Source organism: Aquila chrysaetos, chromosome 2 (assembly GCF_900496995.4).
Source record: "Aquila chrysaetos chrysaetos chromosome 2, bAquChr1.4, whole genome shotgun sequence".
NCBI lineage: Eukaryota > Metazoa > Chordata > Aves > Accipitriformes > Accipitridae > Aquila > Aquila chrysaetos.
Window position 1 is genome coordinate 45,315,612 of NC_044005.1, and position 22,852 is coordinate 45,338,463.

At 39.0% G+C, this 22,852-nt stretch overlaps 1 protein-coding gene across 2 annotated transcripts; it reads right to left on the minus strand.

The window, feature by feature from the left end:
• Positions 1–95: 95 nt before the first annotated feature.
• On the minus strand, positions 96–20,390 carry SPI1 (Spi-1 proto-oncogene). Of its 2 annotated transcripts, XM_041121027.1 has the most exons (7): positions 19,989–20,338; positions 13,344–13,437; positions 5,700–5,887; position 5,655; positions 2,289–2,377; positions 1,592–1,748; positions 96–904 (listed from the first exon to the last, which is right to left on the minus strand). In XM_041121027.1, exons 1-7 carry the CDS (start codon positions 20,031–20,033, stop codon positions 588–590), a joined length of 891 nt encoding a protein of 296 aa, XP_040976961.1. In that variant the 5' UTR covers positions 20,034–20,338; the 3' UTR covers positions 96–587. The 2 variants fall into 2 exon arrangements, with proteins under 2 accessions (XP_040976961.1, XP_029862275.1); XM_030006415.2 differs by lacking the exons at positions 2,289–2,377; position 5,655 and having other exon boundaries at positions 19,989–20,390.
• Positions 20,391–22,852: the final 2,462 nt, after the last annotated feature.

The window sequence follows — 22,852 nt, forward strand, 5'->3', positions numbered from 1 at the left end:
TTTTGTTCAGGTACCACACATGAGCTGTATCTGCATAACTGAATGCACATGAGATTTGTTTGTGAAGTAATCATTTATTATGCAAACACCAGAACTTCATTATATCAAATTTTATTAAATATGTACAAGTTATTACTATTTAAAAGAACGAGTATCATTCCAAGATCTGCAAACTTCTCTCTAGCTTTGAGAGCTGCGGCAGAGCCTGTATTAATGCTAGTTTGAAAGCTGTAAGCTAATGCAGTGTCACTGTGAATGACACAGCACCACCTTTGAAGGCAAAACTTCATCAGCTGTATTCTTTAGTTACAATACAATCAAACCAAATCTTTCCTGACAATAATATATTTGTACATTGTTTAAATTTCCCAACTCTGTCCAACTTGTAGGATGGAAGCAAAGAATTCTGTCACGTTTAGGATTCTCAGATGCTGAAGAAAGGAATTCGTACCAGAAACATCTGACGGTAAAGGCCATTTAAAGGCAGAGAAGGGGGCACAGGAAGCAAAGAGAAAGATGCGTCCATCTCCTCTGCTGGTACCCAGCCAGGAGGTCTTAATATTTTTCTTGCTTAGGGTCCCATGGCCTCAGTGAGGATAATGCTTCCTATCAGTGACCCCCTTTCCCATCACCTCTCCACTAAACTGGTAGGTCAGCTTCTTCTTGACTTTCTTGACCTCCCCTGTCTTGCCGTAGTTTCTCAAAGCCCGTGCCATCTTCTGGTAGGTCATTTTCTTGCGATTGCCTTTCTGGATGCCCCAGCGATGTGCCAATGCTTCTTTGTGTTTGGAGGAGAACTGGAAAGTACCTTTTTCCTTGTCCACCCACCAGATGCTGTCCTTCATGTCTCCACTGCGAAGAAGGTCCAGAAGGAACTGATACAGACGTATCTTTTTCTTGCTACCTGTGTGAGTGTCGGAGAAGAAAGGCAGTGGAGCATTAGTACTAGCGTGTAGCTCCTGGTGAAACAGCAGAACGTATTTAATTCATTTAACTTTCAGCTAGCTTATCAGTCATGTAACTTCTTCAGTTTGCAACATTTATAACAGACAGTGTTACACTGTGAGGACATAATGTGGTGGATTGATGTACCAAGAAGAAAAAGTAGGAATAGGGAATTCCAAAGGCCAAACGCTTGTTTTGAAATTAATTTGCTAATTTGAAGCTAACTGAAAAACATTGCTAATTTGAAACTAACCTGAAGCTAATTTGGGCAGGTTATATGGAACCTGACTTTCAGGTACTGAGCAAACAGAGCTAAATATTTCTAAAAATCCGTTCCTGGACATTCTTGCCTTGGTTTTCCCAGCTGTTAATGGAAATTGGAGTAGAAATGGCAAAAGCCATTTCCATTCAGGAAGCCTGAATAGGCAAGGCAGAAGGAGGAAGCGGGAGTACGTGAAGAAACAAGACTTGAGATATAGACACAGTTATGGTCATAAAAGATTCGGAGGACAGGAGACTGCAAGCAGTCAGGGAAAATGAAGCTTTGGCAGTGGGATAAAATACCAGCACAGCAGTTCTACAGTTTTATGGTAATGTAACAGCTGCTCAGCACATAGCTTTATGACGTCCCTCTGTCTTCACTGACCTGTTTCTCCATGCATAATTCCAGGCCCAGGGTCCACACCATCAGTCTCCCCATCTGATACCTCCAATGGGGGGCTCTGCCTCTCTATGTCCTCCTCATCAGAACTGGGCTGCGGTGGAGAGGAGTACTGTAGGCACATCCGGGGCAAATAGGACACCTTTGGGAGGAAAGAGTAGGAGAGGGAGGAGGTAGTGATAGGGAGTGGGGCATCGAGATAAAAAAAGGAAATATCATGGAGAGAGTTACAGAGAAAAGTGGGGAGAAAGTAAGAGGTATATGAGATTTTTTAGGGTAATACTGAGTGACTTAGTTGTTGACATTTATAATAAATACTATGCAATTAAGAAACACTGCCAGCTAACAGGTCAACACTTACACATGTGCAAAGATGCATCTTTACAAGAGGGAAGGAGAAATAAGGTTGTGAATATCAGAACTTTACCCTATGTTATATCCTATGCAAGTGATATTGCCCCTCTTCCCCCATACCTCCCCGGAGCTAGCATTCTTCCTACTGAGTTTTTGATCTCTGTTGCCTATCCCCAGTGTAAAACTGCTTCTGAGAACAACTTCTTTTCTGACACAGACCTTCTGGAACTACTCATTTCAATTTGAAAGAGCTGAACAGTTCTGCCCTAGCATGGCTGCTTTGACTGGCTTTGGCTCTGTGGTACTCTTCCTTTCTCAGGCATAGTACCTTCTGACAGCACTGAATCCCTACAGCACTGCATCCAGCTCTGGAGATGGCGTTACACGGGTCGGTCAGCTTCCTATCCTGAATTTCCCCTGTGAGGAGGGCAATAGCCTTAGCACTAAGATAAAGGATACATCATGCTTATTCACGTTCTCTTTTCCTAAGTGGCTATCTGAAAATTCCCCATTAATGGGGATTTCTCATCTGCAAAGCTAGCAAGCCACTTTTTGTGCTAAATTCTCTTGCCCTTATATAGACGTCTTGTCAGGAGCAGTGTGGAATATACCTCAGCTCTGTAAATTCTCAGTTGCAGTCTGGTTTATTAGGGATCATGACCAGTTGCCATGAATTATTGCAGCTCCTTATTTAAGAATGAGAAACAGATCAGTCTGAGGGGCAGGGAGTAAGAACCCAATTCCTACATTAAAAAAAACCCAACCAACATTCCCCAAACCCAGCAGCATATAGAAGGTGGTTCTCAGGAAATGGGCCAGATAAATAGTCCTGGAAGGTCGGCTCCTTTTGAACACCTCTTCCTTCCCTCCACCGAGAACAGACATCTTGACGCCGATTCCCTTCCCAGGGGACCTTAGGCACTGAAGCGGGGAGTGGGTGTTCACTTCATGAGTCACACCACCCACCCCATGTCGGGCTTTGCCGAGTGGTGCTTTTCAGATGAGTTTTGCACCAGCTTAAAATGTCCCAATAAGGAGTGTGCAAAGGGCTGGTTTTGGGGTGCAGCAGCTGGCGGTTAATGAGTTGGCAGATTGGCTGGAGCCGATCTGGCAGGAAGGCCAGGATTGGGTAAGAGTATGTGTAAGCTTCCTGCCAGATCCCCAAGAGCGAAACTTCAGCCCTCACCACAGAGTCACCTTTAGCTTTTTACAGTTAAGAAAGCTGCGGCCTCAGGGGTAGGAAGGAAGGGAGAGACTCTGCCATCGGGGGGGAGGGGAATGAGAAGGTGGGACAATGTCTTACAGGGGAGGGGAACAGAGGTTGGTGCCCCTGCAGAGCAAAAGGCTGTGGAAACCTGGAGTGCATTGGGGGGGCGGTGCGGGAGTAAGGAAACTGCTCCTCTGGGGCTGGAGGGGGACGGTGGGAGAGTGCTGTGGGGGACAGAGGGAATGGTGTCTCACAAGAAAAGGGAGTTGCAGAGGCCAACCTGGGGAGTTGAGTAAGCTTCCCCCACCCTGTCCTCACTTTCCCTATCTGCTGTATTTCTGCTTACACTTACTCTGCACCTGAAACTCAGCGTAGGTGAATACATACAGTGTCACACAGTTATGTTACAGAGAGTCACAGAGGACCTGTTAGTGTGTCTGAAAGAGCCAGGTTACTAATATGGTTCTGGAGAGAGAAGGCTTAAGAAACTGCTAGCTACTTTCCATATTCTGATGTCTCAGGATCTGTGGCATCCATTTGTGATTTTCCTCTTTCTAAAGCTCTTCACAGTTTCCCAACCTTTTCTTTCATTCTCCCTTCAGAATGACTATTCTTTTCTTAATTTATTATTTGTGAGACCACCTGTTGGCAGGTTAACAAAACTTTTTAAAGAAATCTTGTCCAAGAACAGCTTGAGCCTCAAATTTGATTTCACAAAATAATGTGTTATCAACAGAAAATTAGAGAAATATCTTTGCGTGTTCTTCCTTTATTTGCAAACTGTAACTCTGATATTGCAGACAAGCATGGGTGCAGTTAGTAACTGGCAAATTTAGCAGAGGATTAAACCTTGCTTCCTGCTTCTGTTTCTTTGAAAATACCTTGAATAATAGTATGTGCTACCTGCGACTGTGGCTGAGACACACCAGAGTCTCAACCTCAGAGCATGCCAAGTACCACTTGCATGAGCTACTGTAGGTTAAAGTAAAAAGCCAAAGATCCCCAGCTGCTAAGGAAGAAAAGGGTAGTGGCGAATTCTACGTACTAGTATCTTCTGCAGCTTGGGGTGGGGTGGGGCAGAGAGAGTAAAGTGCTCTTTATCAAAAGTTGCAACAAAATTAATTCTCTGCCTTTTGTCCTGAAATGAAAGGTGATGACTGAGTAGAATGAAGTGGCATAAGCAGAAGCACCCTCTCTTGTTTTTTGGTGGTGCTTCCAAAGACATCCATAAAGGAGCTAATTTTTATTCCTTGCCTTTGGTTGGAGGTAACGGTTGGTCATTATGTATTAGCAGTTGCAGTGAGCAACTGAAACAACTTGAAGCTTCCCACAGACTGCTGTTCCATCAAGCATTTTTTATATTTGTAACTTTCTGTTCCTAATTCTTTGTTTGTATCTACATCTTATATTCTATTCCTGGTTTTTTTTCTGAGTAGTAGGTGAGAAGTTTGATGGCTTGCAGTCAGTTTCCTGTTGACAGTGTTAACTTATTCACTCCAGTTTTTTCCTTCTTTGTTTTTGATTAATACAGTATTTGTATACAATTTCACTTTGCTTTGAACAAAGCAGCCCAAAATGAGAATGCCATGCATGCAGCTTCTCTCACAAAACTTCAGCAATGGCACCATTATATGCAGCACTGTAATCAGCAAACACTTTTTTCTCTGACCTCAGTCCTACTCTGTCTTGTATTCAGCACATTGTAGGTAGCTTGCCTGCCTTGGGAAACTCCTTAGCACAGGATCACCCAGCTTTCTTATTGCTCCCAGTAATGACTTTGGGCATATTCTTGTAGGATCAAGAGTTAGAAGTGATCACACCCACTTTGCTTAGTATTGTTGCAGTATGATGGAAACCCTTATAATTTCAGCTTTACTGGGAATTCACTGGCACTTTGTGACTATCTTTACTGCACAACAGACTATCTTTTTTTACAGGGACATGACTGGCTTCATGTAAAATCTGAGCAGAGACAAGACAGTGTGTTTTGGCTCATGACTTATTTACTTGCAGGTAAAAACACAAGTAGGTTGTCCTCAGTCCGTTTCACTACGGTAAAATTACCAGTGACTTGTCTTTGTTAGCATTTCTTGAACAGGTCATGTAAAATTGTCAGGGTTGCATGGAAATATTTAAAACTTTCCTACTAATTTGAGGCTCAGAATACTTCCCAGTAGTCATGGATACCCTTGCTATGACAATGCATAGCTTCTCAGGTCCAGTTCCTCTGCAGAATTTCAAAACAGTTGATTTTCACTCCAAATTAAACAAGATTTTGAAAACCTCCATAAAATGCAATTATCTTTTTAGGTGCAGTTTGAGGAACATGACTCCTCATTATCCAGATAAAAAGAATGCTTAAACCACATTTGTCCTGAGAATGAAGAGTTTTGTATCAAGTGCTTGTGCAGTAGGAACTTGTGTAATTCATTTCAGCAATCTCTTTCACATAACAGTATGCATTCCCTGGTGCATTATTTTCCTTACCCTTAACTGTCATCCTAAATTCTGAGTAAGGGTTGCTAACCATACCTGATGGTTGAGTCCAATGTGTGTGGTTGGGATTGCAGAATCCAAGACATGCATTTGTTCAATCTCCATGTGCCTGTACAGCTGCTGCAGCTGGGGAGGCTGTACACTCTGCAGTTCTGTGAAGTGATTGTCTCCAAAGGTCTCAAACTCACTGTGCATGTGGTGTGGATGATATTCCCAATAATGATCTAAAGAAAATAAAAAAAGATTGTCTGTCATTAGAAGATTACAAAACATGGGATTTACCTGTCTTTCATTGGTTCCTACTTCTGTCACTGTCCTTTCTGACCTCTCCACACCATTCCTGTTGACCTGTCTCTGGTGACATTCTATATAGATCCCTGTAAAGTTTCTTTTCCTAATCTCATAAATGCCTGTGGCTGGAAAGTAATACTTAGGCCACTTTAATTAAGAGAACACTCTTAGATGGAGAGATGGATTTCGATGATAATTTAGTACAAGATCCAAGAGACATTAATGCTGGCACCTTTCTCAAGAAGAGACCATGACAATCTTACATTTTCATTATTGAGGCAACAAATTCTACTGATTTACATATTGTCATATTCTCATTACACTCTTCCTCATGGCATGGAAATGAGGAGATGGAGAAAATGTACAGGTTATTCTGCAATTATCTTCAGTCTTTATTTTACTCTTCTAGCAAAATTTCAGGAATGCTGCAGAAAAGGCTTGGCATTTTGCTAGATATTTCCTGTAATCATGCATTGGTATGTCACACATTTTTCAGTACCAGTACTAGAGAATAAAAGGATAAACTGTTGCAGCAGTCTGGTGTACACTGTTTACAGTGAGGCTAAATTCTGATGCAGACTCTTTCTCTACCTTTTTTATCTCTTTAGTATGTTTGCAATTTCTGTGATAGTTTAGATTTTTTCAAAAACATAAAAAAGTGCTCAGATAACCACTATCCTGTTTCCTGACTTATTTACTTTTGAAATTAATTTCTGTATCATTCTCAGTTTTAGATTTCTGTTTTTTTACTTCAATATAATCCTCCAACATTTTTAGAATTTCATATTTGCTGCTCAAAATTTAAAATCTGCTAGAGGAAATGTGAAGCATTGCAAAGTCTATTTCTCTTTTACATACAGTAGCTGCATGCCTAATTATGCATGCATTTGTGTGCACTCTGTTTTTTAAAATCAAAGTCAACACCACGCCCTCTGCTCTGACTGAGCCAGGAGCTAATCTTCCATAGTTTAACTTTTCATGCATCATTTTATGCATGCCCAAAATTTCTTTTTGATATTCAGTGTAAGAGTTCTAATTTATCTTACTATTCTGAGTTTTCTTCCTTGTATGACTATAAATAATTTCTGTCCTACCCCTCATGTGTTTTCAGGTTGCTGTCAGGTACCCTTACAATCTACTCCTAATTATCGCTTAACCCAGCTGCATGTATTTAGCTCTCAGTCCTTCAATATAAATCAGTATATTCACCCCCCTAATCATACTTGTGCACTTCTCCAAGCTTCCTCCCAGCTGTTGACGTCCTTCTGATAATGCGATGGACAGAACTGAACATGTTGTTCCAAGTGTAGTTGTACTGAATTATAGAAGAGCAATTGTCTTGTTCTGCAATATGATGTTACTGTGTATGACATTATCTGGATACTAATGTGCTGTAAATACTTTTTCTTAAATACCAGTTTCGTTCTTTCTCTCAGCTTCTATCTCCTCGTCCTTCCCCACTTATGTTTCAAACAATTAGGTCTAATCTCATTGAGGATTTGAAATCCGGGATAGTGACTTTGAATGTGGCTTCCTTTAGAGGGAACTCAGCGATATGTTTATACCAAACATAGTTGTACCTGAGAAGTTGTAAGCTCTTTTAGCTGCCTTTATGGATCAGGCCTGTAGAAATTTATTTGGAGGCGCTATCAGACCATTTGCCACAGCAGTGCTTACTTTTTTGCCCTTCCTGCTTTTCTGATTCATGGATAAACCATGTTGCTGCATGTGAAAGGGACGGAAAGGTGCTTATAAAAGCACCAGGGAGCTGCTGCAATACTCTGTAATTTCTTTGCTTTGTTGTATAGCGCTTTCTGTGGGCTACATATGGATTTTATAGCCCAAAGTTATAATTACAGTGCACAGTAGCACTTCTTCATGTTGTAGTGCTAGAGAAAAATTTTGTTTTCTCTGGTAAAAAAGTGGGTTTTATGGGTGCAAAGTACCCAGGTACTTTTACATTCACATCTGCTCTAACCCAGGAGATGGCAGAGTGTGTGTGAGTCTGAATCCACAGGTCATCTAAGGCTGTGTCCTGGTAGGAGGCTTTGGGCACTTTCAATCTGAAACTTTTTTGTTAGTTGGAAGACTGAGCCACACTAAGTCATGCTTTTTCTGGGTTAAATTACTGCAGATTTCTCTAAGTAGAGCCAACCATTGAGGCCCCATATACCATGGGCAGCCCTGTATAATAAATTGTTGAGAATACATTGCTGCAGTAATCTATACTTTCGTTCCTTAGAATGATCTGGCTCTGCTCCTTGTGCAGAAAGTCCTCTGTCAGATGGCAATGTGTATTGTCAAAGGTCCCTTGTCTTTGATAATCTGCTACAGCAAATTACATCGATGCATAATTGTGAGGATGACAAAGCCCAGGCAAAAGTCTCTGAGGCTGTCAAAGGCAGGTCTTCAGCTGTGGAATGTCTTACTAGTAGTAACTATGGTGGTCAAGGGAGAACATAGTACATTTCCAACATGCATAGCCATGAGTATTTGTGCATGGTCTCAGTGGTCTGCTTTTGATTCTTCTTAAATATTTTTTTATCAACAGTCATGTTTTTATACTTCAAGATACGTCTTAGTTTTTTGGAGCCTATGACAATGTTCCTGTTGCTTCCAGAACTGTTCTTTTAAACTCTTTCTTAGCAAATAAATTAACCTATGGAACACTATTTATGCATATTCATGTTAATCATTATGTAATATTTAGCCTAGTCTTTACTGAATTCCTTTTTTAAGGAATTAGGTGCTGCTGTAAAAATACTATAATAGAATAGTACTAATAGCACAGCATTTAGGGACTTACAGTGACCACATAATACTAATATATTACAAAATAAATCTATGTCAGAAATTACTTCAACACAAACTTGTGTCCAAATATTGAAGTTGTGGCAGGAGGAAAAGTCCATATTTCTTTCTAAATTATCTATAATTTGACAGTGATGCTTAGGAAAAACAATATTGGTTTAGTTACATTAAAAGAGAAATTCCAAATTCTGTCTCCACAAGACCCTCTGCAGTTAACCACGCTGGCTAAATATATTGCACTTGAAAATATAAAAAAATTCTAAATATCTGTGTCTGCAGTTATTAGAGTTATCAGCAGCTATTAACTTCTGTGTTCTTTGTTAGTGTTATGTCAGTAACACACAGCAATTCTGTTCTTTTCTCAGAACGTAAAGGTGGAAGGAAGAAAAAAGAAAGGAGAGAAAAATTCTAGAAATGGAAAGTGTCTGTTCTTTGGGTAAAGGAAAATGTCATTAAAAGCCAAGCTGTAGCTGCACAATGGAGTCATTATGAGAAATTTCATGTGAAGTGAAAGAGGATGTGAAAAAAATTCTCTCTTATAGAGACATGGAGATCATGTTTGTTTTGGTCTTGTATGTAGTGAAAGGTTAGAGGAAGGACAGTCATGAATCCTGAACTCCCTCCCATGACAGAGAGGATGTTAGCCTGTTGGGAAGCAATAGCGGACCTAAAGGCATTGTGTTAATATTCACCATGGAGGTAGATTCTCACTCTACAAGTGAGAAAACATAACTGAACTTCCTCAGTCACCTTTTGACCAATGTAAAATGCTTTGCTCCTGTTTTAATAGATGAATAATGTTAGAACCAGCAGTTAGAATATGAAAGAGGCTTAAGGAAGATATTTATTATAAAGTGAAGTAATAGGCTAAATCTGCATCATGGAGTGCAAAACCATGCAGAAATTCATGAGCCAGCTCTTGAACCGGAAACGTGACAGCTCTGTCAGCACAGCACTCTGCCTGGTCTAAGGAGGTGACTGTGTTGACATGGCTGCACTTGTGAGGTCTAAGCCAGTGTCTCTGAGTGGTTCTGCTCTCGCTGTACAGATTTTCCAACTAATTTTGAACTAGGAGAGGGTTTCTTACACAGTGCCACACTGCACAGCTTAGATGTTCCGACTGTGTTTTGCTCATCTCAAAAAACAAGCCAAGAAAAAACCCATAGAGGAAATGACAAAAATATTGAAGGACACTGGAAAATGAATGTCTTGATTCCCTACAGAATCGCTCTCTGTTGAGTGAAATGCTCTGCTCTGAGGCAGTGCAGCAGTCTTATCTATAACGCCAGTAGGATCTCATTAGCTCTCACTTTACAAACTTCATGATTTTAATAAAGCCAAATGTTCGACAATCTACGAGTCAGACCCCAGCAAATCATGAAGATGGCTTTGAAGCGAGGGGCTTTTTTTTCATGAAGTTTGGAATTCTATATTCCATGTAGCATTTAAGACTAAGGTTCACATGTTTGGACTTTCCTCCACTTCTGTGTGGGGTGAAGTCCTAACAAAATCAAAGCTGATATTTTTAAATGATCACATTACTCCAGGAGGTGGGATGAAAATAAAATCCCAAATCACGAAATCTGGTGAGTTCCATGAGGCTACCAACAAAGTGAACAAGGGTCAGCATTCAGCTTCATACAAAAAGTGATTTTTACTAAACCAATAATGTTTAGTAATAACTTAGAGACAAAGCTGCAGTGGAATTTTGTAATTACTAAGATTGCATTAGTGTTACAAAATATGCTGTATTACATTTACAGACTTACTAGCACACAAGCTCAGGGTAGGGAGATGGACTAATACATGATCACTTGAAGTAGCTTCTGTCCTTCATGACTGTGTCTCTGTGTTTATTACAGTATTTACAAAACAGTTAAACTACAGTATACAAAATAAATGCAAACAATGCATGTTGTTATGAACATATGGATATTTTTATGGTGTGTTTTTGCTTGTTAAATTTAGTGTTCACTTACTGGCAATGATATCCTACATATTAAATTAGTGACACACTATTGTGTGTACTTTACTGCCTACTCATGTAAGCATGGAGTAAGGGTTGCCTTCAGCATTATGATCTAGAAAAGTGACAGTAATACTTGTAGCACAGATCTACAGATTAAGATATTGCCATCTTTCTTTCACAAACTTAATTTGCTAGCAGTGAGATAGAGCTAGTCTGACACCTGAGCAAGTCCTTCTATTTCTTTAGCAGTCCTTTATCAGCAAAGTCAGAAGTATTATTCTGTCATGTTGTATCTATTTACTTTATCTGGTAGGTTTTCTCTGAGGTCCATAGTAGCATTGAATAGACCTGCAAAATAATTTTTTATGTTCCACCAGTGATCTCACTGTACGCCAAGCTGAACTCCTCTCTCACAATTCTGTCCTACTTATTTCTTTTTTCCTATCTAATCATGTTCTCAGCTCTTTCACTTGACTGCTGTCACTGCAGCACCTTATTTATTCTTTCCCCCCACCATTTTTCAATCATTGTGCTTTTATCTACATTGTTCTGAACACTTAGTACATATTTCTAAAAGCAGTTTGTGACATCCCTTTCCTGCTCTTCTGCACAGCTCTTCTCAAGACCCACTACTTCTGTCATGTTAACAAAATGAAAGCCAAAGTTGGGTTTCTCAATATCTATAGGAGAGAAGCAAAATGTGTTAATTTGTGTTTTTCACTCCCCTTTGTATTCTTTGGTTGTTCATTGCTCTTTTGGACTGTGAGCAATTCAGGAAAGCGTAGGGAATATTAGATATTTAGATACAACTAACTACATTACAGGTGCTTTCATAAATAAAAATTTGATTGAAACGTGCAGGCTGGGATTAAGTTGCCTCTTCCATAAAAACTTACTGTAGGAGTTAAAACATGAAACAGTGGGTTTTTTGGTCTTTAGGACAAGTGCAACACAAGTTTTGGAAGAGACAAATTTCTGTCCAAAGTGGGTGTTTAGGTATTGCTTAGGCCATAACCCACATAGGTGACTTTTGAGTTTTTGTTGTGTTCATTATGATGAGTAAAAACATGTTAATGATCTGTGCGGTGTAGCTTAGGAACAGCCTTCCACCAGAAACATGGGCAGTAAACCAGATGGGATGATAAGATTATGAAAGAGAAAGAGATGTTGTTGCCTGAGGTAGCCTAGATTTAATGACAGAAAAGTTATTTCCCAGTGCTTTTTCCTACATAGCATCTTTTATATTTATTGTTTAATTGTCACAATTGCCTTTTGAGATAATAAATGTTATCCTCATTTTATGGGTGTGTAAACAGGTACAGGTTATAATGTAAAAACCCTGAATTTCCATGTGGAATTTGCTGCGTTTGATTAATGTGACTTGACAGATGCCATGAGATAACTTATAAAAACTGAATTAATTCTTTGTCTACAGGCGTTAAGGATATAATAGGTGTTTCTTGAATGCAATGTAGAGAACAAATTTAGGTAGCAATCTTTTCCAGTTAAATGCTCAGAACAATCCTATTCTGTAACTTGCTGTCCCTTTAAGGTAGCTTCTGTTGCCACAGATAAAACAGTGCCATGTTGTGAAGTTGTTAGATGTCTTAAATTAAGCAGTGATGGGTCTAGTTGCTATATCAGCGGGAGTCTTTTAGGGAAACTCCAGGATCTGAAGGGACTGCCATGAGTGATACAGTAGAACGGTGCTTTTCCTTCCTGAGTCAATATTGACTTTAATATTTCCAGGGTGGTGTTGCTGGACCCTTGCATTGCACAGGAGACAAAATTCACAAAGCAAGACTCTCCCCTCTGCATTGATTTAGAGTCCAGTGCCCAGACGACATGAAAATAAAAAGACACCAAAGCTCTGAAATCACATACATAAATTGAAGCAATAAATAATCGTACAGTATTTTTATGCTGAGCTAGGAAGCTGTAGCTAGCTACAGCTACAAGGAAGTTTTACATAGATTTAGAGAGAGGAAGTACTTGGGTATACTGGAGAAAGAGTGAAAGTTAAAGCTAGGTGTGGCAGCATGCAAAAGAGATCAAAAGAAAGAGATAAATATATGGAGTCAAAAAAGGCCAAATACCAAAGAAACATAATTAAACTGAAGGCACAAATACAGTATCTAGGACCTAAATCAAACAGGAATTGGAGATGGGAACATAAGAAGAGAAATACAATATTGCAAATCCATTTCCTCAAAGAGTTCTGAAATAAGCAAGAGTGCTTTTGATCTGTAGAGGAAAGTAGAAACACAGTGAAGATAATGAAGGATAGAGATCATGAGATCCCACCTTCCTGGCAATACACTGAATGTACTGGAAGCTCCTTGCATCATTCAGTGCTTTTTAAAATTCTCTTTCAGAGAAACTGTGTTGCAGTTGCGGGGTTGGAACAGTGCCATTAAGCAGAATAAAATATTGTTGGTGATAATAATTGATTATTGATTGAATTGATTGAATAAAAAATTGATTTCAAAATATGTGCCTATACATTATAGATCACAGCAACATGTTTGTTCTTTTCCTGAATGTCCTAAATCTCTTTCCTGTGGTACCCCATGAGACTTTATGCTCCAAGGAGATATTTTTTAACTTACCACCATGACTCTCTCCATCACTGTTGAGATATTGGTAATAGTCATGAGGCTGTCGGTAGAGGTCTGACTCATAGGGTACCATATCTTCAGAGGGCTGTAAAGAGAAGAGGAATTTTTAGAACTGTAAGCTTACACAAATCCCTTCAAAATTATTCGTATAGTTAGTGAAGGGGAGATGCCAACACATATTACATTGCCTAGGGAAAGAAGGTGGAGGCTTCAAGTTCTTACTGAATCAGCAGGAATAAAATGCTTGACACCAAACACTGGTTTGCAAAAAAAAGAAAAAAAAAAAAAAAAAAGAGTAATCCGATCTCCTCAGGCCCAGTCTGTGTAGCAGAACTTGTCCTGTGGTACTACACAAGTTCTTGACATCCCGCCCTCCAACCTTCTGTGGATACTACTTAGAGGACATCAGGCCCAAGCCAAAATTCCATCACACCAGCACGGCAGGGAAACCTTTTCCTTGGTAGTGACAGACATTTATTATTAGTATTCCCCCTGTGCACAAAAGAGAAAGCAGAAACTTGTCTTGCCTAAGCATGTTATTATGAGTATTTCTAGGAGGTCTCACTAAATGGTGGCAGTTTGTAGGAGGGTAATGACATTGACAGGGGGCATGAAAACATTTTCTTTCTCAGTTTTTGTCCAAGGTGAACAGTAAATGTTTGCTGGTTCAAATCAGCTGCACAGGGCTGTTAGGTATGCACAGAGAAGACTTAGAAAGTCCAAATGTGGGGCAGATATTGAGTCATGACCTGTTGGATGCTTAGCTGTAGAATTAAAGTCCTCTCTATCATCTTAAAACAGGTGACATAGGGTAACTTTCCCACTTGTCTTCCTCCCATGCCTAGTACTCCAATGTTAATGCTGTTTAACGTCTTGCGTTGTTTCAGTATAGGTGGTCTGTTTATTATTAGTTATGCACAATTCTGTTGCTTCATTTAATGTTTAGTTTTGTCTTTTTCCAGAATGAAGAGTTAGAGCAGGGCTTTGATAAACTTTTGTCCAATTAAGTTCGTTACAATATTTTCTTCCAATCTGAACAAATTCTTACAGTGTCAACAGCAATGTAGAAGTCAAACACCTTCTTGCATTTTGTTCTGAAAGGAAGTTATTTCTAGTAGGTACTAATAGAAATATTTTTCTTCTGTTAATGACTTCAGCATAAGTAACTTTAAAGGACAAATATTTAAAACAACATGATAACTTACATGATGGACATATTTTTAATGTTTATATGTTCATATGCCTATCTGCATGTCCCAAATCCTTATCTCCCTCCATAACTCTGTCTCATTTTTGGAACACCAGCATTTTGTAAGATTAGGCTATGGTGACAGCATGCCAGAAATGCAGGCGAGCTTCTCTTTTTCTTCCTCCTCTAGACTACTCAAGAACATGAAACCTAAAGCAGTAGCTGCCATTAAAATCCAGTTGGAGGTGGTAGATAAGCAGCTGGCAAAAGGAAAAGATTTTTTTTTCTGGTGAAAACTACATCAGAGTTACCATTGCTCATTAACTCTGTTAACTCCTTCAGTTCATTCAGTTGGAATGTAGGGATTTAAAGATTGTCCTTTTCCAGGGATGTGATTTCTATGATGACATTGAAGAAATTAGATCAAGAAAGAGAGAGACTTATTCCCAGAGGATTAAGATGTTAGAACACATACAAAAAAAGAAAATACTTCTAGAAATTACTTTGGACCTTGGTGGATACTTAGTAGCAGCTGCATGCTGTATTAGTGTATGATATTAAAATGCACTGGTAAGATTGCCTAAAATGTCATGACTTCCAGAATACACACTAACTGGCCATCAGATCCATGGAATATTCAAAGCCTCAGGAGCAAATCCATTGCCTGGCTGTCAGCTCCCAATGTAATCTGTGGCAGTGCATAATTGTTTTGGGGAAATCTTGAGAAGATGGTGACCCACAATAAAGACAATCGAAGGGAAAGACTAAGTAAAAGGATCAAATCATCATTTAATTGTATCCGCAGTAGGGATACCAGTGAAGGGATTCCTCTTATTTCTGGTCTACTGAGGACATAGGTGCAGTCTCCCTTTCCACAAAAATATGATTCCAATGCAATTGCCCTTCATCTACACAGAGATTTAATGGGAAGTATAACCTATTTTCTAGATTTCAGGGGGGTGGTCAAAGGAGACAGTACAGCGTGGATTCTCTCTGATGTTTCTGGTTTTCCTCTACATATTTTCTTTGTGTTCTCTCTAACCATGACTGCTTATACGCATTCACTCACCCCTATTCCTTAGACCTCTGGTGTACTCTGATCTCTGATAAGACAAAGTAATGAGACTGTGTTTTGCTTTCTTCAGGATAAAGTTCTGAATGGAATTTCTACTTTTCATTATCTTTGCAAATTAATTCACCCCACTCCCCCATTTCCTTTCCCTAAATATATGCTCCCTGTTAAATCACATCAGACTGAAGAATGTTTGAAGTTTTTGCCTTCATATTCAGAATTGTTAATTTGTCATAACTCAAAGGAAAGCATTCATATTCTGTGAAAGGAGAGACCTCAACATCCAAATGGAAAATCATCCCAACAAGTTGGGAGAAGTGGAGGTTAAAAAACTCATATAAATGTATATAGTTTGAAAGAAAAATCTTTGCTTCCTTTCAACTAAAATACCAGAAACAGACTGAAGTTATAAAAATTTTCTGTATCTAAACACGTCAAAGTTTGTAGCTCTGATAAATATTTAGCCAAAAGTAAACAAATTTCCAAAGAAATCAGTGTCCTGTCAATCTAGGCTTAATTTGCTATATATAAAATTTCCACTGCTACAACAAAAGCTCTATCACTCATATCTTTACAGAGGTATAGCTTGGCAGGAAGGCCAAGCATCAGTCCAAAAGTAGATAAACAATACATATTTTAGGCATGGGAAAGGATTTTTGACTTTTCCTAGTTGTGTTCTTCCTTTGTTGTCTCTTCTTCCCTAAGATTTTCCAAACTCCTCCATTTCAGTCCAATATACTGTAACAGGCAATAGTGGCTCACAGTCCGGGAGCTGAGAATGAAGTATTTCTACCATTCAAAACCTAGTTTTACAAGTTCAGATCTGTATTCAATGACCAGAGCTAAAGGAAGGTATGTTAAGTAGACTCTTTAAAAAGTGATTCCCTTGATATTTACAGATCTGGCTGACTGCAGAGAGAGTTGCAGATACTCAACATGTAAAAACCAGTCTGCTTTTACGTAGATCATTGTTTTTTTAACATACTCTGTTTTGAAAGTCTGGGACTTAAAATCTCTTTATTATGGATTGTGGGAATTTTCTTCCTTGAATTTGTTTTCTGCTCAGTGATCCATTTGATCAAATATGTATGTGTATATCCTTGTTAACTCATGCAACCTGCACCAATCCATCCCCACAAAGGACTTGAATTGGCACTACTTTCTGTCTTGGTATCTGATCTTCAAGGGTACAGTAACTAATATGGGAAGATGTATATTAAATATTTAAAAGTTTATGTATCATACACTTAATCAGATGGTGGTCAAAGGAGACAGTGCAGCATGGATTCTTTCTGATTATCATATGGAAAGGTGGGATATTTTCCTCTATTCATTAGAGAAACTATTTCCAGGAACCTGTTTTTAATCTGTGTTGGGTTTTTTTAAGTTTTATTAACAGATTTTCTCTAGTTAGAGAGAAGAGGTTTCACCATGTGCTGCTGTTGCCTCTTGTACCAATCTTTACCCACTTGCCCTGTCCTTCTCTGGAACCTCCCCACCCACACACCCATTTCATCGTCTGTCTTACTAATAGCACTTCCATGACACTGAGCTGTTTTGTTTTGCCTGACAAAAAGCAAAGAATGGCTTATGTTACAATTTAATGTTTAACTGATGTCAATGGCCATTTGTTCTATCAATTGTTTTCATGTAAAAGAGTGACAGAAAGCTTTGTTAGCAACTCATAGCTGTGGTCTGAAGTTGATATCTCCTTTCCTACATGCCATGAGGTGCAGTATGCTATCTAAAACTGTATTCCAACCTCAAGCAAGAGGTCAGCAAACAATACTTTATCTGTCACAGACTTTGATAAATGGAGAGTTGCCCCCATCATCCTTCTTTGCCCTGAAAATCAAGGGAAAAGCCACAAAACTACTTCGAGAAAGCTTGGTTAGCATTGGTTAAGAGAGATACAGAGGACTCAACTGAATAGCAATCTGAAAATTCTTGTTATTCACTAAGACTTTGTCACATGATTCCAAGTGATTGTAAATTCACTAAATGCTGATCTTTTTTTGTTATCCTCACATAACTATTCACTGACATGTGATTCAGAAATATTCCACAAAATTTCCAATGATGTGTTGCTGAGACAAGTTTTAAGGCCAAGATTAACCATATTTCCTTGGAAAAAAATTACAGTATAACTATTTTAGAAAAGATGAGTAAAAATATTAGCATGATCACTCATTGAGCCAGCCTGACTGGCCCATGCTGGCAACACAGTTATGTGGAACAAAGCACTTCTATGGGGCATTTTTGCTCTCATACAAATATACTTCCAAAGCTGTGTTTTCTACAGGTGGCTACTTAGGGATTCACAAATAACTGGGGTCCTCTTTAGGCAAAGGCGTTAATAATTTTTCGCCCTGTAGCACAACTGGATTCTATCATGCGCTGGAAGACATGGGCCCAGTTCAAAGAACTTTTCCATATAAAATTCCTGATCTTCAGAGAAAGATGCAGTACTCCTAAACTATTTGAGCAGCATTTTCCAAATGAAGGGTAAGAGTTTCCTAGCATAGTCAAGAGGAAGGCAGTTACTGACCCACCCTCAACTGAAAGGGGAGGGGCAGAGGAGGGAAGTATTGCTTCACAGAAACCCCTGTCTAGAAACAGGCTTCTGTCTCCCCTCTGAAAAAGTCCCAGGAGGCACAGACATTTAGAACGATGCCATGTGGGGCTCTAACTGGCGGTGCTCAACGCACACTTAAAACAATGTTGAAAGTACAAAACACAAAATTATTAATTTTTGGACATTTTAATCACAAAAATAAAAAAAAAATTTGCCCCGGCAAGTGCTCCTGTAAGACGTAATTGTATTTTCACTGCTTGTTGTATCATTCATCTGAACAGAGTTCAGCCAGAATGTTAACTGCAACGCAAATTACAATATGGGCCAGACTGTGTTATTTTCACCCCTTTATTCAATGTATGCACTGGAATTCCATACTGAAAAAAAGAGTCCAGAAAACTTGGCTGTAAGTGAATGAGTGGACAGAAAATTAACAATTATATCTTTTTTTTTAAATGGAAATGCTGGTTTCTGGGGTAGTTGAGGACAAGGTTTGGGTTTCTTTTTAATTTTTTTTTAAGCTCAATGCGTAACGTATTGAGAAATCTCTGTGTACTTTTTTCGTTTTCTCAGTTTCTTTTCAGATTTCGATCCTGACGCATTTAAAGTAGATCCACTGGGCAACTCAGTGTATTAAAGAAAAAGAAAAAGAAAAAAGATTTTTCAGTTCTTCTCACCCTTTGGGTAGATAGGGGATTTCAGGGACACTGATGACAAACTGCTACAATAAAGGGTCTCCCAAAAAGAAGACATATTTTTTCAGTCAACATGGACACCAAACATGAAAGGAATTCAAAGGGCCATCTTTCTGGGTGGAAGATAAGGAAACATGTCTTTAACCTTCATTACATGGGACAAGACAAAAAGAAAACTCGATACAAGTTTTGTTTAAAGGACTCTTGGATCTTCATTGTCTCTTTCTGTTTTCTGAACATATATAGCAATTACTGTAAGTCATCTACCACATAAAAAGCCAAGTAAAACACCTTATCTGACATCTCTTCAGCTTCTACAAACCTAATAAAATCTAGTTAGGGCCTTTTTTTACACATTCTGCTTAGAGATTTCCCATTAAGGTTTGTTTCTGAACAACAGGTTAGTGGCAATATGTTCTTCATAAATAATAATTTCCGAATTCACCGTACAATAAATTACAGCAGTGTAACAATGCCTCAGAGTTAAAGAAAGGATAGAAACAGCCTCATAAGCATACAGAAAAATTTGTATCTTAGAGAAAACATTGAAAGACCCCATTAAGGCTGTGCGTTTTTTCCCGTCATTCACCGATTGCTTTTCATAGCAAGTGAATTCAAGAGAATTCAGTTCAAGAGAAGCTGAAGTTAGAAACTAAAATGCCGTAATAACAAAGAGCAGAGAGTCCTAAAATCTGCAATACATAAAATCAGCATTCAGCAACTCTTCTGTCACAGATCTGTAGATAATTAAACACATAAAGTATGTCAGACTCCAGATTATTAAGAATTACAACTTGGAAGAAAGACTCGACCTTATATCACAAAGCCAGCACTGAAGAAAAAAATTTACTGACTTGTACACATACTGAACAAAAATACCATACATTTAATCTGTGAAAACAAATGGAGATCAAAATCAGATACAAGTTTAGGGAGGAAATGTTAATTTCCCATTCATTTCAATGTTGTCACTAGCTTTATATATTGACCTAAGCCCAACTTCCTGGCATTACAAATACAGACCAAAATAGAGATATTCTCAAATAATAAAACCTTTTGCTACTAAGCCCAATGATCCATATTAGAAATAAACCCCAATACTCACAGGGGGAATGAGGGGAAATCCTTCCATTTTGCAAGCTTGCAACATTCAGCCAACTTCTGAGTGAATTTTTCTTAATTCAGTTTTCAAACATCCAGAATAACTGACTTGAAAAAATCACATTAAAAAAAAAAAAAAAAGAAAAAAAAAAGAAAAAAATGAAAAAACAAGAAAAAAGTGAGATCCTCGGACTCCGTGAAGTCCCTTTGCTGATGGATCTCAGGATAGGAGAAGGACCCTAACAAGTTTTCATAGTTTGCCCTAATAGGTTCTGAGGTGAACTTCTTCCCGAGTTGTATGTGAAGTTCCTGATTTTATCAAATGTCTGTAGAAGGGAGATAGCCCTTGGGTCTATCACCGCTGTGACATCACAGCTTTTGCATAAATCTCATTTCAGGGAGCTGCGGCGCTGTAGCAGGAAGTCTGCTTGTGAGCCAGATCTGCCATGGGCAGGTGCTTACTGTGTAATCAGCAGCCCAGAGCTTGGGCCTGCTACCAATAAACAAGCATACGGGTGCAGTGCTTTGTGGAAGACTATGTGCTTCCCACTGTAGATGAACCGTCACGATGGTGCTGTTTTCTGGTTTAATGATGTATCATAGAGACATAGTCCTGACAACTTCTGTGAGGACGGCGCAGTGGCATAGACTTGCTTTCATAGTAGTCCTGTGTTGGAATTAGGTGGCAATACATAGCAGAAAGGAAAAAAAAACATATGCAGTTTCAAATATACAGTCTTAGGTTTCTGCAAAACACTGAAGATAAGCCCATGAGACTTTCTTCATAAACTTTGCAGTAAAGCAAAATGATTCAGTGAAAGACACTTAGTCCTCTTATTTGTTTCTTGTGATGTCTTTTCTCTTCTAGCTCCTGCAAGGAGAAAGTGAGTGGGGGAAAGGAGAAAGTATTACATGTCCCATGCAAAGATTTGACTTCTCTCAGATCCTGAGTGCCTTTAACAGTGAGTAGAGAAGAAGATTTGCAGAGCTGTATCTAAGAGTCAGGTGCCGAAATTTCTTGTAGAGATTTTGCTTTAGCTCTTCTCACATGGTGTTCTCCTCTTTATCCTGCTGTTTTACTTGCATTTGGCTGCACTGAACAAATGCCCTTCATACTAAAGTTCTGGTAGGGGCAGGGGTGAGTGGGCCATGGGGCAGGATGTCGAGGTTGGGGCCTTGCTACAAGGGGAGAACACGCTCATTCTGCAAAATGCCTTCTTGCTTGCAATTAGTTACTAATGTCTTGGAAAAGTGAAGTTTCTTTGTCTGGGTTGTTCCCCTTCAATCTATGCCCATGTGCCACAGGTTCTGCTTTTGAAAGTAGCCTGTTCACCACTCACCTGGGTCTATGTGCGAGGGGGAATTTCAGCCACTACAGACTTCCTCCCTCGTACACTGGTAAAACCAGAGGCCACTCACAAGTTCCTCTCATTCCCCACCCTAAGGAACTCAACCAGCAAACCATATTAGCAATGGGATAAGATTAAGAACATGATGGGAGATTAACTCTTGAAGCCCCAAACTGAATTTCACCAGCATCAGTTAATACATAAGCATTTCATTCTTATTTTATTAGTACCGTGAAATCTTGACTTTAACCTAGAAATAAGCAAGCTGCTAAACAGTCCACTTCTGTCTCTGAGATGGCTCTCAAGTCTCCCCTTGGATACCAGCCTGGAAGTGTTCAGAACTACCTGGGGGAAAAGGAGAGACGCAAAGCACAGCCCTGATGATAAAATTCAGTGCAAACAGAGGAGAAGGGAGCGAACAATAGCATACACAAATCTTAAAGTGGGTAATTGGATAACAGGTGATAACAGTAATTGTGGAAATTGTGTGTTTATTAAAAAGGCTATTCAGAACAAAGAAGATATGCTATCTGATTCATCATAAACTGAGAGATAGCTTAAGCAGCTATGGGAAGGTTTAAAATTGTAGTGTTTTACACAGAGAGGCTTCTGTTAAAGTGGAATGCAACTATATTTCATATGCTGGAGGATATTTCTGTGCTGTGTCTTAGCATAGCAAATTACCAATAAGGATAGATATTTTGCACCAGCCTTACTGGACTCAGGGAATGCTAGATTACCAGCATTATCAGCCATGTTTCACATATGAGTAATCATAAGCACACCAAGGTTATCAATATAAATAATGAAATTGATTCTCTGTATGATGAATTAGAACCAAATAATATGCCATAAAGTTTGAGGACCAGCAGGAAGTCTGGAAGTTGAATAAGCTTCCTAGGAGGGAGAGTATCTCCATAAATAGAAATGCTGAAAGCAAAATAAAATGCTTGTTTAGACTATCATATTTATATAGCAACATCACTAGTAACAATCTTGCTAAAATTCAACATAGATTACTTTCTCACTGTTGCATATAACTGGTGTTTTATCCTATGTATGTAATCACAGAATCTTCTCACTCATAAAGGAAGGCCTACTAGAGATGATACTTTTGGCCCACATCCTTGCAGTACCTTATTAGATGACTTACATGCAGAAAACAAATGAAGTTACCAAACAATTTTATAGTAGAGAACTGATTTCCAGAGGCATATGACGTGAACTGGTACTCACAGCGTGTAATCTGACCTTCAAAAAGGCTTTTGAAGTAGGCTAGGGGTCCTTCTCCATGACGAGAATTTGGAGAACTAGAGAAAAACCTGTTAAGTTGAAAGATTAAGTTTCTGAAAGATTATTTCTGAAAACATTTAACATTCATATTAATCTGAGAGATTTTCCCTCTAAGCATCACCTCACTGTGCGCAGTTTTTTGAAAGAGTTCTTCCCCTACTTCTACCCCTTTATTCTTCAAGCTATTTCTAACCACAAGCTACCAAAGCAAAAGGGTTTCAACTCG

What these genes read in the sequence shown, in the direction of transcription:
- SPI1 (XM_041121027.1), bottom strand. Translation starts at nt 20,033, where the DNA reads ATGTTGCAAGCTTGCAAAATGGAAGGATTTCCCCTCATTCCCCCT. An exon ending in GATTTCCCCTCATTCCCCCT is followed by an intron (nt 13,438 to 19,988) that starts GTGAGTATTGGG and finishes TTCTCTTTACAG; the next exon opens with CCCTCTGAAGATATGGTACC. An exon ending in AATTATGCATGGAGAAACAG is followed by an intron (nt 905 to 1,591) that starts GTCAGTGAAGAC and finishes ACACTCACACAG; the next exon opens with GTAGCAAGAAAAAGATACGT.